The sequence below is a fragment of the Pseudochaenichthys georgianus genome, chromosome 11 (assembly GCF_902827115.2).
Source record: "Pseudochaenichthys georgianus chromosome 11, fPseGeo1.2, whole genome shotgun sequence".
NCBI classification, from domain to species: domain Eukaryota; kingdom Metazoa; phylum Chordata; class Actinopteri; order Perciformes; family Channichthyidae; genus Pseudochaenichthys; species Pseudochaenichthys georgianus.
This window is the reverse complement of record NC_047513.1, coordinates 7,418,089-7,433,088: the sequence shown is the minus strand read 5'-3', so window position 1 is coordinate 7,433,088 and position 15,000 is coordinate 7,418,089. Positions and strand designations below refer to the sequence as shown.

At 39.7% G+C, this 15,000-nt stretch overlaps 2 protein-coding genes across 4 annotated transcripts in view; both read right to left on the bottom strand.

The window, feature by feature from the left end:
* LOC139434825 (putative transmembrane protein ZNF593OS) overlaps nucleotides 1-2,801 on the bottom strand; it is a 6,007-nt gene extending 3,206 nt beyond the window's left edge. Inside the window, exons 1-4 of one of the 3 annotated variants that reach the window (XR_011644126.1) lie at nucleotides 2,549-2,801; nucleotides 1,436-1,520; nucleotides 1,311-1,343; nucleotides 1,083-1,161 (exon numbers count right to left, since the gene is read on the bottom strand). Coding sequence is in view for 1 of the 3 variants with exons in the window: in XM_071204798.1 (XP_071060899.1) it covers nucleotides 1,311-1,343; nucleotides 1,436-1,486 (84 nt within the window). In the remaining 2 variants the exon portion in view is untranslated. The remainder of the gene's footprint in view (nucleotides 1-1,082; nucleotides 1,162-1,310; nucleotides 1,344-1,435; nucleotides 1,521-2,548) is intronic. The other 2 variants (XM_071204798.1, XR_011644125.1) reach the window with 2 other exon arrangements.
* Nucleotides 2,802-3,192: 391 nt separating this feature from the next.
* LOC117455279 (cilia- and flagella-associated protein 69-like) overlaps nucleotides 3,193-15,000 on the bottom strand; it is a 15,232-nt gene continuing 3,424 nt past the window's right edge. The window contains exons 6-23 of the mRNA XM_034094711.2: nucleotides 12,196-12,366; nucleotides 11,393-11,545; nucleotides 10,746-10,920; nucleotides 10,303-10,426; nucleotides 10,119-10,167; nucleotides 9,471-9,592; nucleotides 9,157-9,388; nucleotides 8,450-8,614; nucleotides 8,255-8,370; nucleotides 7,608-7,726; nucleotides 7,390-7,471; nucleotides 7,113-7,305; nucleotides 5,947-6,084; nucleotides 5,726-5,802; nucleotides 5,287-5,484; nucleotides 4,916-5,002; nucleotides 4,736-4,819; nucleotides 3,193-3,724 (exon numbers count right to left, since the gene is read on the bottom strand). Of these exons, the coding sequence (XP_033950602.1) occupies nucleotides 3,566-3,724; nucleotides 4,736-4,819; nucleotides 4,916-5,002; nucleotides 5,287-5,484; nucleotides 5,726-5,802; nucleotides 5,947-6,084; nucleotides 7,113-7,305; nucleotides 7,390-7,471; nucleotides 7,608-7,726; nucleotides 8,255-8,370; nucleotides 8,450-8,614; nucleotides 9,157-9,388; nucleotides 9,471-9,592; nucleotides 10,119-10,167; nucleotides 10,303-10,426; nucleotides 10,746-10,920; nucleotides 11,393-11,545; nucleotides 12,196-12,366 (2,444 nt within the window). The 3' untranslated portion in view covers nucleotides 3,193-3,565. The remainder of the gene's footprint in view (nucleotides 3,725-4,735; nucleotides 4,820-4,915; nucleotides 5,003-5,286; nucleotides 5,485-5,725; nucleotides 5,803-5,946; nucleotides 6,085-7,112; nucleotides 7,306-7,389; nucleotides 7,472-7,607; nucleotides 7,727-8,254; nucleotides 8,371-8,449; nucleotides 8,615-9,156; nucleotides 9,389-9,470; nucleotides 9,593-10,118; nucleotides 10,168-10,302; nucleotides 10,427-10,745; nucleotides 10,921-11,392; nucleotides 11,546-12,195; nucleotides 12,367-15,000) is intronic.

Below are 15,000 nucleotides of genomic sequence, written 5' to 3'. Positions count from 1 at the left end.
ACTACAGAGCACATGGTGTAGTCCAAACGATAGCTGGGGATTATGGGTAGTGTAGTGTCTTCTGCCATCCTTTACTCCTGGGAATGGACGCTCACATTACCTTTAAGGGCAGCCGACATAAACGAATGCCGTGCTTCCATGAGCGTCAAATCCCGACGCAGATGGGAATACATTGCAATCAGTTGAAAGCTATTTGCGTCCCTTTATGACGCTGAAGGAGCCTAGGAGCGTCACAATTGGACGCCACGGACACTGACCAAACGTCGCTATTGGACGCTTAGGGAGAGTGTGTTGGACTTAGCATCTAGTTCACCGTTAAACCAACTTCAAGTTCCAAACCACTTTGTTAATAGCTTTTCAACTAGCTTAAAACAATTAAATGTAATACTGCAGACTTTATAAGTTTAAAAAAACACTCTCCAGCAGGAAGAAATACAGTAATTACATCCACATTGCTGGAGCCTGCTGTATTCAGTTCCAAAGTTGTTAATAAGCTAGAAAGAAGTCCAGTCCAGAGGCTTCCACCGTGTCAAAAAGTGACACATACATTTAGGTGAGTTTTCACTGAGGGTGCACTCTCAGTTATTCCGTATGGTCCTGGCTTTCTAGCATGTGGGCACAGCAACACAGACAGAGACACTTCAATGGCTGTAGACTGAGAATCAGCTTTGTTTGCCAAGAACAACACATACCAGTCATTTGAATCTATACACCGAAATAGACACAGCTAAAAACAAGGAGCTGAACACACTGATCTACATACTTGAACATCTTGTTATGTGACTGCACATTTTTACTTCTAAATAACACCTGCTGGCCTGAAACTGGCTTTTTCTCGCACTGTATCTTTAAACGTATGAGACACTCAGCTGAATAGTAAGTTAAATAACTACAATTTAGCTTGAATCTAATCTCGTTGGGTTCAGACTGTCCTCAGTTCTGTATTTTATAAATGTGTTAAGAGTGCTGCTGTTTTCACTTGGTTCAGTACAACAATATATAACATCATAATGTTTGAAACCTTCAGGAAGCTTTTAAAGCCATTATGCACAGAATATACAAAAATAGAAACTATAGAGTACCTTGGCACCCTGAAAGGCTCGTTTCAGTCAAAGAAAATGTCTTTGGTGCAGCCTCTTGCGTGCAAGACGAGCTGTGAGGCTGAGTGTAAACAGGTTATATAAAGTAACCTCCAGAGTCAAGCTGCATCGGCTCTCTGTAAAATAGTCATTCACTCCTCCTCCTCTGATATCAAGCATTTCTATACAAAATGTAAGAAGGCAATCTTTCAAACACGTTTAATCACTGACCTGATTCATGTATTTGTGATGCACCACATTGCTCTGTTTAAAACAATACAATAAACATATTCTTACAGCTATGGAGTCCAGTCCAATTAAATAGAGACAGAATAAAGCTTGTGGCTGAGACCCACCTCCAGGAGCCTGAAGTATCCTGGAGTGAGCCGCCCCAGTCTGAGGATCATCTCTGCTGCTGGAGCTCCTCAGACAGCACACCGCCTGCAGGAGAGGAGACACTGTCACTCTTCACCGGGGCAGGTTTACAATGTAGAACACTACAACTTCAATCCAAATTATCCATCAGTAATTCCCAAACCTTCTTATTGTGTGACTCCACTGTTACATGAATCCTCTCATTGCAAGTTGCATATTTCTACGAGCTGTAAGTGCATCAACAAAAGAGTGAATTCGGGGTAACCACCTTATACGGTTGTCAAAATGTACTTTTCTCTGGCAGAAATAAGATTTTTCTTTTCATGCATCATATCAGGACCCATGAGATTCATCTCGAGACCTTGGGGGAAACCTGACCACAGAGTTATGTGTGTATATTCTCATTCTCTGGGAGGATTTAAATGTGTTTTTTTAATGTCTGTTGGGAAGATGCTATATAAACAAAGTTTCTTTCTTTCTTTTCTTGACATGTTGCTGGTTAGAAAAGGTTTTGTAATATACTTTTGGAATGGAGTGATGCTGAATGCAAAACCCTCGATCTTTTTTACATGCAATTCATCATAGGCCTTTTTTTGTATTTGTTCTGATCGGAATTCCTTAAATAAATAAGCAGCCTCTCCATTCCTGAACATAGCATCCCGTCTGCGGTAAAACACCTTTAGATACCGCTGTTATCCCATAATGCTTATCACCTGTTAGTGCAGACAGAATCATGAGATGTATGGAACACCTAAATGTATATTTGAACCTACTGTGTTTAGTTCTCAAATATCCCCACAAGTAGACTTTGTTTAGTGATTTCAATGTTTCTCGTTTTTGTAATACAATTATTTAACACATCAAAGACCATACAGCTCTACTCCAATATCTCCAAATGTAGGTGTTCCAGTGCTGTCAAATATTAAAATGACAAATTATTTAGTTGATTTAAATGTCTTTCAAATATGAACATTGTTACTTTTTAGACGCTTTTATCCAAAGCGACTAACAACATACAACCAATGTGAGTTTAAAATACTTTAAAGTTGTTCCAAATAACCATAGTCCTAAAGTTAAAACAAAGGTTTTCTCACAGTTTGAAGTTTACAGATCCTCAGGAAGTTGATCACCCGTCCACGCTCACCGTCATCGACAGCTGCTCAGCCCGCAGACAGACAGACTGACGGACTGACAGCGTGAAGCCCCTCCACAGCCTGAACAGACAGTGGCAGCCCGTCGTACTGAAGGGGCTCCTGTGTGTCCCGGCTCTTTTGTACAGAGACCCAGTCTGACGGGGCGCAACACACACTCACAAAGCTGCATGTCAGAGAGTATCTGCTCATCCAGCCAGTCTAATGGTGGGAGCAGAGAGAAAGAAGATGGCTCTGTGTGTGCAGCATGTTGCACGCTTCAGGGAACATGTGTGTTAACGCGCTGCAGTGACTTAACCCTAAACACTCCACGGAGAAAATACTTTTTAAAAGAACTGTCCTGAATGGACCTTCTGGGCGTGGCAGCTGCCAAACACAAAGTAACATTTGTCAGGATGAATCTTCACTGGATATAATGAGACTTTTTAAAATGAATTTAGTGGTTGTTATTTTGTTACATAAGGCCTCATTGTTCATGTTGCTGCACATTTAAACAAAGGACGTGAGAGAATGATAGCATAGAAACATTTAAATTAATGGACAAAATGTACACAAATAAAATACTTGGAGTTCTTTTTATGCGGTCTAAAAAACAAAGTTTATTTATTTACTATACATACATGTTGTATTACACTGTGCATCAGATATATGCTGATGTAAGACACAAAGGCCAATCAGTTGAATGCACTGTGTGTGTGTGTGTGTGTGTGTGTGTGTGTGTGTGTGTGTGTGTGTGTGTCTATTAAAGGGATAGGAGGTGGATTCTACTACAAGGTGCTGATTGTGCACAGCCAGTGACCTCATGTCTGCGTTCGCTGCCAACATCACATGAAACAGTTCAGTACCGGCGCTGGGAATAAACGGCTGAGAGAAACAACTATTCATGACAAACATGTTAATGTTCTGCAGCGTTTGTTGTGTTGTGTGTTGTGTGAACATTAAAGTCTATAAGTTGAAGCGTCAGTCCTTCACAGTGCTGAAGTATTCCGGGTCCTGTGTGGTTGGGGCTGCCTGGTCCTGACCCGAAGCCTTGATGGAGGTTCTGGCCAGCGTCAGCTTCACTCCTGCGGGCCCCGAGGACCCCGTCCTCTCTACAGACATCACCTTCCCCAGGATGAGCTGAAACACGCAGAGAAACATAGCATAATCATTTAGTAGTGGTTTAGCCCTAGTGCACAACATTTATATATTGTCAATAATTATGTTCTCATAAATGATTTCCTTATCACGTGGTGTTGAGAACAGATTTTTTATCTTTTGTGACCTACACATAACACAAATATTATTTTACAAGGAATGATAGAGATAAAAGACCATTTCTTAAGTGTTTAGGAGACAGCTAATTCAAATAAATAACTGTCCTATTGCCTGTGGTGCTATGAATCAATGTTTTGGAACTGCCTTCTCTCGAACATAATGTAACTAGATGGCACTCGTGCCAAAAAATTATTAAAAAAAGCTCAACACTAATGTATCTTTTCAGAAATCATTACTCAAGGTAATCTGCAGAGCTTGTTGAAAGCACTGTCATGAAGGAACTCTTTTCTGGACACCCAACAACGAGTAAGAGCAATACTATGTTTTAAATATGTTGTGGTGTCCCTCTGAACGGCTGTTTCTGAGCGGAACAACATTGCTACTTCTTTACTTAATGCTTCTATGTTTGTTCTGCTTTTATCAGTTAGCATACAAAGGAGGCTTGGACTGTACATCATTTCGAGCGATAGAATTACTAACAAAGAACTGCTAACAGAGCACTTATATACTAATAAAGGGCTGGCTTATTTACAGCCAGTTGAGCAGCACTTGAAATGTTTGGCTCTATGAAACCTGATGTACTTTATGATTCTGTTTTCTTCAAGGTTGTATCTTCCTGGTCGAATGCACTTATTGTAAGTCGCTTTGGATAAAAGCGTCAGCTAAATGCAATGTAATGTAATTTCTCACTATTCGAGTTGAGGGGGAAGAATATATTGCTGCAGTTTTTCCTATTTCTTTAAAAGTGAGTACATGTTCTTGTTGTTAGAAACTGATTCGACTACTTTGCTGAAATCACTGCAGGTTTGATCTCCTGAAGCCGTACTACGACAGTGAGCAGTACAGTACTCGCTGTGTGTCAGTGTGGCAGACCTCTGCAGGGTGAACAGCAGCTTCCTCATGCTCTGGTTTGGGTCGGGATGATTCAATGTATTCCTCCCTCTGTGCTTTCACTTCCTGTTCAGAAAAAGGCAGAACACAAAAAGTCCTCAATTCTATTATTTAACATCTATGATGACTTGAGGCTTTATCTGTGGATGGTAAATAGAACACCTTTAGGATCTCATAGTTGGAAGTCCTGGAAACGTAACTGTCCCATGACTTGGCTGTGAGCTCCTTCTGCTTCCAGTGAGACTTAATCTGCAACACAGACAGCAAGCAAAGTGTCATTGAAAGTGCAGCAAGAAAAGGAAAACCTGCTGTATTTACATGGATCAGAGACAAATGATTCATTACTGATGAATTCAAGTATCTATTCATTTAAATGTGCTGGAAATGAATCAGAGACAATGTGGCACTCATAAAAACTCTAAATCTTGTAAAAATAAAAAATAAATAAGAAGATAAAAAAAAGAAAATATCCTAATTCAGTTGACTTTTAAAGATTTAGTTTCAGTTTTCTGACCGAAGTAAACTGACAGCACCTCTGTGTACATGAGCTGCTCCTCGCTGATGTCCTCCTTCTCCTGCACCTCCAGGATGCTCCTCTGTTCTGCTGCCACCTTCCTGGCCGTGTCCTCTGAGATCTTACAGACAGCGCTCAGAGCCTCCTCATCCGGAGTGGTCGGCCTCACACCGTCCAGACCCAGCTCCCTGCTGACCTCCTCCCACACCTCACCCACCTGCAGCACCAGAAACACATCATCGATCACACTGTTTCTGTCACTCAAACTCAACTTTTCTCTGGGTGTATTTAAATCACACTTTAACATGTTTGAAGGGGGTATGTTGATCATTTAAGAGTTTCGTTTAATTACAACATCTTATCTCGCAAATGTATAATTTAATATTCTGTGTGTGACATCATTCCGTTTTTCGTAGTACAAATACAGCTTATTTCAAATCCATCACTGGCGCTTCTACCTTGAAGTCCAGATATCTCCTGACGACACTCAAGGCCACATAATGTTTTCGTGACAATCCAGGAAGGTCATGGAAACCTGCAAAAGTAACAGATCATTATTATTTACCGCATGCTTTTGCAAATGAACCGTGGTGCTCATTTGACATGGCCTTGGCTGTCATACTTAATGCATAGACTGCTGTTCTTCTCATGTAGTCCAACTCTTTAATAATAGCCTCACCTAGTTTGCAGAAGATGGAGTAGACCTTTGAGCGCAGGTTCTCTGAGAGCTCCAGCACTGCTGCACTCGGCACGTTAGCAGGAAACGACAGCTGGGGGACCTCCTGCTGGTAAACACCGAGGATGGGCCTCTGGGGATCTTAAAGTCGAAGAAGAAGAAGAAACTGTTTAGAAATTGTTTTGGCCTTTAAAGGTGGGGTAGGTAAGTTTGAGAAACCGGCTCGAGATCGCTAGAATTTGAAAATACACAACCGGAGAAAATCTGCCACTTCCTTACAGAGCTCCTCCTCCAACACACACGAACGCGCACATGACCAATGAGGGCACGAGATAAGTTTGTGCCCCGATGGCAGGCTGACAGGCAGGTAGGCCATCCAATCCGTTTAGCCGGGCCGGCTAAACGGATTGGTTGTACTTTTTACAGTATTACGGCTTCTACAGATGCATTTTTTTAATGGATTTTTGCTAACGGGATGTTAAGAGCATTCCATGGAATATAACAAAAAGTGTATCTCGAGCCGGTTTCTGAAACTTTCCTACCCCACCTTTAACACATGATATGTATGTTGTATATATATAGCTTTCTGAGAGTAATTGTTATTATTAATATCATATGTTGCAAGGATATTAAGAAGAAAAAGAAGAAGATGGACTTTTATTGAAATTCAGTTTTATATGCAGGCACATGCATTATTAAGCACAAATACACACACTTATGGTCGTGCACACATGCATTGTTGTTGTATGAATACACACAGTTAGATATTCCCACATGCATTTGAGAGGATCCAGAGCGGAGAGGCAGCCAGTCTAGCCGCCGCCAGGGAGCAGGTGGGGGTTCGGTGCCTTGCTCAAGGGCACCTCGGCAGGGCCCAGGAGGTGAACTGGCTACTCTCCAGTTCCAGTCCGCACTGAACCACTTTTCTTCATGTTAGTCTGTTATAGTTCATATTATATATATAGTCTAGGAATATGTATGCATTCTGTCTTATGAAACATGTTGTGGTATACATCTAGTCTCATCTGTTGCTCTCATGTTCGTCACGGATATAATCTGTTGATAAGTTCTAATCAACAGGTCAGTGTAGTGACATGTAGGTATGTCAACACCTTCTCTGTTGTCATTTCATTGACAGCGTGTTGTTCAAACCCTGGTAGCAGACTGACCTGCGATGCCCCCATCTTGGTCTCGGCTGACCTTCAGCTCTTCCTCCTCGTCCATCCACAGCTGCAGCAGGAACCTGGGAGCCGTCTGACCCCTGCTGTCCCTCCAGCTGAGGATGTGAGACAGAGCGTTCGGGTTGTCACACAACTCCAGCAGGGAGGCCAGGACGTTACAGTGCAAACACCTGGGGCTCGACTGTTGGACAGAGAAACCCAGATATGACATCAATCACTTCAGTTAAGCTTCCGCCATTAGAAATCAAGATTATGAGCTACTTACGCTGAGTAAGTCCATCAGGAGAGACGCCCCCTCTTTAGCCAAAAAGTAATCTTCTGTAGTGTAGCAACCCACAATACAAGACCTGATGAGACACATGGAAACTTTCTCAGGTTTCTCTCTTTATATTTACACGGAGAGGAAGACACATCATTATTATAGAAAACATAACAAATAAGGCAGTTAGCAGTTTCATATTGTATATATTTGGATGAACTGACCACACACAGTCCACTGTGGAGAGGATGAGCTTGTTGTGTCCCAGGCCGCTGTAGAACTTGTCGGAGCCTTTCTTCAGGAAGTGCACCGCCATCTCCACTCCCTCTGAGCCAAACAGCTCCTGTGGTACAGCACAGGGCTGTCAGGGTGGAGATACTGGACACATGAAACTGTAACGTTCCGATCAGAGCAAGAGGTTACATCTGACGAATAAACACAAATAATACAAAAATAAAAGCAAAAATGATGGAGGCCATAAAAACAATGGAAAATAATTAAAATTCAACATAAGAACTACATTTATTAAAAACAATTCAAAATAAACAAATATTTTTCAGCTGCTGCATCGCTTAAAAACAAAGTAAAGTAACACCAATTAAAATCATATTAGTGTTAAGTTGCAGATGAGTGGAATAACTTAAATACAAACATTTTCACTCGAAGCATTAAATGCAAAATATGTAATTTATTAATTTCTTATATAAGGACATGCTTCATGTGGTACTATCGACACTGTGACAAATAGCACTGACCGTACCACTTTTCCCAGGCATTGATATTATTTTATAGATTTCGCTTTTCTGACATCGACTTTTTTGAACAGGTGAGGTACAAAGTGTTTTGATCAGGGAGATGAACTCGGCTTTACCTTTCTGTGCATGTCTCTCTCACACAGTGCTGAAAGTATCAGTTGAATATCTGACTTTATCTCCAGGGAAACCAAATCATCCTCATCAGGACTCGCCTCCATCTGCATTAAGATCCCTGGGGAAATGCAACAGGTACGTCTGTAGAAACTGTTTTTATGAAAATACGTTTTGCTTCTCTTTGTATGTCCATTTACCCAGGAGCTGGTTGATGGTTCCCTGATCACAAAGGTCCTGGTTCACGGACTCTTCTCCTGATGATGTCACAGATCGCAGCACTCTGATACAGTGCCGCATCTGAGCCTTCCTCCTGCCTCTTCCTTCTGCTACAGGGGAGCTGGGACCCTGACCGAAGAAAGCATCTGGAGGAAATATGTAGTAAGTATACTGTTGCAACTAAAGCAATGGAAAGTAAACAAAATCATTTATAATAACGTATTTCAAAAAATCCTTTTAAACAATTTATTCTAACCACGTTGTTGCTTAGCTGAACAACAACATGTTATTGTGATTGTGAGGGTATATAAAGAGGAACAAACAATATTAAGAGAAATAAATATATAAATACATGAGAAAAAATGATTGACAAAATATTAAATAATAATATTTATAAGCATCTACATTTATATTGTATCATTTCTTTCTGTATATACATATATATTTATTTATCAATGTTTTTTATTGATTAATACACTTTTTATATCATCTTAATGATTTAATTTGATGCCTTTATTTTATTTTTGCAGTTTGTCTTTTTTGAATGTTTCTTGTTTTCTTGTGTTATGTGCTATATTGTTAAAGAACTTCGAGCTGCATCTTGTGTATGAAAGATGCTGTACAAAGAAAAAGTTACTATTATTTTAAATAAGTGCGTCTCTTCGTCTCTTCACATCGTCCTCCTCACCTTGAGCGACGCACCAGTCCAGCAGCAGCAGCAGGACAGCGTTTCCCTGGCACGACATGTAGTCCTCCAACATGATCGGAGCGAGGGAGCAGAGGGTGGCGAGCGCCTGCAGCTGCACCTCCTCCTGCTGGGCGGAGGACCACTGCCGGGACGCTGAGCGGCGCTCAGGGGAAGCAGCAGGCGGCCTCACAAGCATCAGCACAGCAAGCAGGACTCTTTCCTCTTTATAAAGCTGGGAGAAGGAAACATGGAGAGCGTTCAAAACGTTGCATTCATCAGTACATTACTGAAACAATACTGAGCGTGTGACTGACCTGGAGAGCAGCTAAGTCCTTTGACATTAAGACTAACAGATTCAAAAGCATCTTCTTCATTTTCAAGTCTTCGTTATTGTAGCTGAGCTTCAGGTTGCTGACCAAAGGGTTGTGACTTTTCACTAGAAGATAAAGAAGGACATTTTATTATCAAAGAAGGTTCTCCTGTATGTGGGGCAAATACAAAATATGTTTAAAGTGTTCCGGCTGATATATTCTGAATATTAGGCTCATTGTGTGACATTTAACAAAAAATGTGAACCAACATATTGATGTTAATAACATCTCAAAACGATTAAAAGTATGTTCAATCTAAATGTTAATCTTAAATTAGTCAAATCTAATCTTCTTTAGTTTTAGACTTGAGATTAAACAAGAGACATAAACCACATTTAAATTCAGATGAAATATTTAGATTGAACAATTAGATTGACGACTTACATTTCGTTTAAACACTTAGATTTCATATTTTTGATGTAATATTAAGATTTAACTGTTTTTCACTATAAACATATTTTTTAACAATTACATATATCATGTTGTTTTACCTGTGTGTTTCAAATATAAGGTAAATTAGCTACGCAGTACTGTATACATATTTCAAATGTAAAAAAAGAAACAGAAATGTGAAGTCAAGAGGGGACTCACACTCTGGAAATGTAGCATAAACCACGAGCTGTTTGGCAAATAAGCTTTCCTAAAAGCAAGAAACACACTGTCAACACGAAGCATACATGTATACACACATGTATAGTTTCTACACATAAAGTACAGGGCGGGAATTAGTTCCAAATATCAGCTGCAGTTCCTTTAGACAACTATCTATCCTTACAATCAGCAGGGAGTTTGGGTTTCCAGCGATGAGAGTTGTGATCACAAGCAGATCGTTTCTGAGTTGGAGGTCAGAGTGTCGGAAACCGTTGAACAGCTGGTGAAGAAACGCTTCTTTCAGAGATCTGATGAACACAACAGTTTTTTTGTGAAAATGCATGTGTTTGGGAAGTCGTGAGCCTATGACTGGATAAAGGAGACTTCGCTTTAACTGAGATGTTAACAGGCATTTTTATATCGTTGTTCAGATTTCTTATAGGCCCTCGTTTAGTTTAATACATCCTAACTTTTCTCCATTGTTGGAATATTGAGATTCCTAAGAGATTCAAATTTTAGGATACTATTGATTTCAGGACTTGTCTTGCTAAATGAAAGGTCATTGAATGAAATCAAGTCTACAAGCAGCATGCCCTGTCCTCATCAGTCCCATGTGAAAACACGTACATGACACACTCCATGCTGCTGAGCTGAGCAGTGACCTCCGTGCTGCCTCTCTCCAGAAGGTTCCAGAGGATTTCAGAGGAGTGGAACAGGACCTGACCGTTTGGGTCGGGCTGGTTCATGTGAAGACAGATGGTCTCCGCTCCTCCTGCCTGCAGAATCGACGCACAGTTCATATCTGTTGTTGCGAAATCAGAATCCAGTTTATTGCCAGGTACGTTTACACATACAGGGAATTTGTTTATCTGTTGTGCGAACATAAACAAGCTAAAATAATTAAGTATACTTCAGTATTTTTAATAAACAATTTAGAATTAAAAAAGGATGCTTTCACCAAATGTAACTATACACATAACCTTAAAAGCTAAAACACAAATCAAGGACGATGAGTATATGGCAAACTACAGTGTATTATACAAATGAAGTGGGATTAATGGGATTGAGGAATAAACAACCCATTGACCTGTTGACATTGACACAAGGACAACAATCACTGTTTTGATTGTTTGTGTGCTTGATTTGGTCATCTGAAGTTGATTTATGCACTTAGAGCAGGCTGCTTTATCTAATGAAGTAGTTTGGATTGACATGTCTGACAGATCCCATCTTCAACTGGTTTAGTGTAAGCATAAACAAAATCAGTGACTGACCCGAGGAGCTGGAGAGGATCTGAAGTGTCTGCAGGAGCTGCAGCTTGATGCCCGGCTGGTTCTCCAGAGCGGCCATGGAGAGGAGCAACGTCTGAGCCAGGTCACTGCGCTCCAGCAGCTGCAGCCTGTAGCCTGGAGAGGTGGGCTGGAGCCCTGGAGAAACATTTAAAGAAACATTATAACAATAGAATACATGTCTGCATGTAAGGTGAGAGGAACAACAAAAGAAGGCAAAGATGATAGACAAACTAACTGAAAATAGGAGAAACAAAAAGAAGTATCACTTAAAAGGAAATATGAGGAACCAGAACAACACCAGTGACAAAAAGTCTTTTCCAAAACAGTAAGAAAAGAAGTATTACAAAGAAAATAAGATACTACAAAGAAATTATAGCGAATTAAGTATAAAACAGTTGGAAACATTAAGACAAATAGATTCAAAAGAACATGAAATGTAAGCCTTATACTGACGGTGGATTTATAATAATAAATACAAAATATATATATGTCAATTTTCGTTTTTCATGTATCCAAAACTTTGTCAGTTAAATGCAATACGTTGTAATTAGAGATTTTTATTCGAAAAGATCATTGCTTGGGTTAGATAAGGATACAATTTGCTTTAATTGATCTCTAAAGGGATAATTCAGGTTAAATAATGATTTTGAAGCCTTTATTCTGCAAGCCAATACAGGTGTGAGAAATCAGTAGGATTCTAAGGGTCAAATAAGATATGAAGACATAAGAACAAAGTAAGAAGAAGGCACAAGCATGCCACCACAGAAGCCATGAGAAAACCTCACTCAGTGCAAGTCTAGAAAATCGGTTGTCAGAGTGAAAAGTCCGAGTCTTTGTCTTGGTGAGACCCTCCGTACCGTCAGGCAGCAGTTTAGGAGCCACAGAGCTGTAGAATGATTTCACTGACTCTACTATGTGCTGCCTCACTTCAGCATCGGACACCCTCATCAGACAGCCTGCCGACAGAAACACAACCGTCAGTCATCCTCAGCCCTGGACTGGTCTTTAAAGGAATAACTAGCACTTTAGCTAATACAAGAGAAATAAAGAGACCAAGGCAAAAGATACAAATGTAGGAAGGAAAATATGGACTTTGTTATGTCTAGCATTAAGAAAAGGTTCGGCCACTGCATATAAAGTCCCATAAAGATGAGTAACATGATGTTTACTGTGACGGTTGATCTATCATGTTTTGTCAACAGATCTGTTGTCCTGCTGCACCTAATGTGTATGTGTCTGCCACAGAAAACAGGCCTGTATAAATGCAGTGTTTACTACTGTTTAAGTTATTTAATGCTTAAGCTATAGTGTCCGCTTCTGTGAGAAAATAACGGAGCGTTTTTATTCAAAAGATGTACTTGTAGGCCTATCTATTTTTTCAAGAATTTGCTTCAGAATCAATGTGTTGACTGCTACAGACATGTTTTGTCGATCAACAAATATATAGTGGTGGAAGAAATACTTAGATATTTTACTTAAAGGTGAGGTATGTAATTTTGGAGAAACCAGCTCGAGTGCGCGAGAATTTGAAAATACACAGCCGGAAAAAATCTGCCCCTTCCTTCAGACTAGTGCTACGGCTTCCACAGATTTTTGTATGTATTTATTGTCAAAGCATTTAATATATTCATTGCTATCGGGATGTTAAGAGCATTCCATGGAATATAACAAAGAGTGTTTCTGAAATAAATGACATACCCCACCTTTAAGTAAAAGTAGAAATACCACGGTGTAGAAATACTGTTACAAGTCCTGCATTCTAAATCTTACCTGTGTAAAAGTACAAAAGTATTACAATCCAAATGTACTAAGTACCAAAACTAAAAGTACTCTTTTTTTCTCCAAAATAATATTTTATATCAATTAGTGATTCATTATTGTCTATATCATTTTATTTGTGCAACTAGTAAGGATTGAGCTTACTAACTACTTTTTGTACTGATGGGTATCATAATTCATAATACATTATAATATATTAGTTGATTTATATTTGTATTACTTGTATTAACCTGAAAAGCAAACAGTAACTAGTAAAGTCCAATATTTGCCTCCAGAATATAGTGGAGTAGAAGTCAAAAGAAGCATAAACTGGAAATACACAAGTAATTTACGAGTACCATTGTACAGTACTTGAATACATGTACTGCACCACTGCACATATAATAGCCTTATCCTTCATGTTTGAAATGAATTTCCCTCACATACTGAAAGAAGCATTTTGAAACTATGAACCAACTTGAATACAGTGAGTGATCTGCGTACCCATGTGAGAGAGGAACTCTATGACGTCCTGCGCGTAGCTCAGTTCGTCAGAGGATTTCTCCTTGAGGAAGGGAAGCCTGAGAGGAAGCAGAGCAACATCTTGAAAATGTCACAACAACGACACAAATCTGTCTTCTTAGTGTAGGTTTGAATGATTTCTGTTTCCTACCTACAAATGTGAAGTGCCTCACAGAAAATGGGCTGATATTCAGGGTGGTCTGTCACTTTCTCAGCACAGATGTTGAGTATTTTGGCGATGCCTGTCAGCTCCTTCAGAAGCTTAAATCATTTAAGAAGTTTAACATGTGAAGGTTGTATGAGATTGAGGGAGGGGAAGTGATGGGGCAAAGAGTGTCCATGAAAACTGAGGTTATTTCAGAACAGGGAAAATGCTGACAGATACAGCGTGAGGGCGGTAAATTAGAGTCTTGGGAATGGCGTGTGGCTCTGTGTTCAGGTTGCATGAGAACACATCTATTTCCATCTCTGCACCGGGGGACAGTAATGAGGAGCATTTGACTTTCTGCTGCAGTGTGTGACACCTGAGAGAAGGGTGAAGTGTAGGTGAGCACACTGACTCCAGAACAAAGGATACAAAGCCAATTTGGCATCTCTTCAGTAGTTTCTTCAGTACAAAGAGGTGCCTCTCCTTCAGGTTGACCTTTTGTAAAACAAACATGATGAGATAGGACATCATTTAAAACAGATAATAATCTGATGAAATTCAAGTTGAACTTACTGTCAAGGGATCCTCAAGAAGACGAATCACCTTACTGAGTTCAATACTTTTAACACTGACCTGCAGAGAAATGACAACATTTACCCTCTCTGTTTTTGTGTTTACCTTTCACATGTCTCCTAGACTTTTTGAGATCTTGACCACTTTTGTAAAGCACACACAAGCACTTTGTAAACTATAGTACTCTGGCAAAAGTATATGCACTTTATGAGAAGATCTTAGTGCCTTACGAAAAGCAAGAGATAACATATTATGCCTTTATACCTTTTTCTAAGTTTAGTTAGATAAACAACATTTAGAGCTGTTATGTGATGCATCTGGCAATTGGGCGTACACATATTTATAACAAGTACAAAAATATTCATATAAAATGAACTCTATATAATAGATACAATACAACAAATCCACATGGATGGGGGACATTGGTAAAAAATAAGCCCCTGTCATTTTTCTGCACTGTAAATGTAACCATGAAGTAGCATACATCAGACTACACATGGCATCTAATTATATCCTGACTATAATCCCCAAATCAACCCTTACTCCTTAGCGTACTAAATGTCCAGAGATTCTGCAAATAACAATAAAT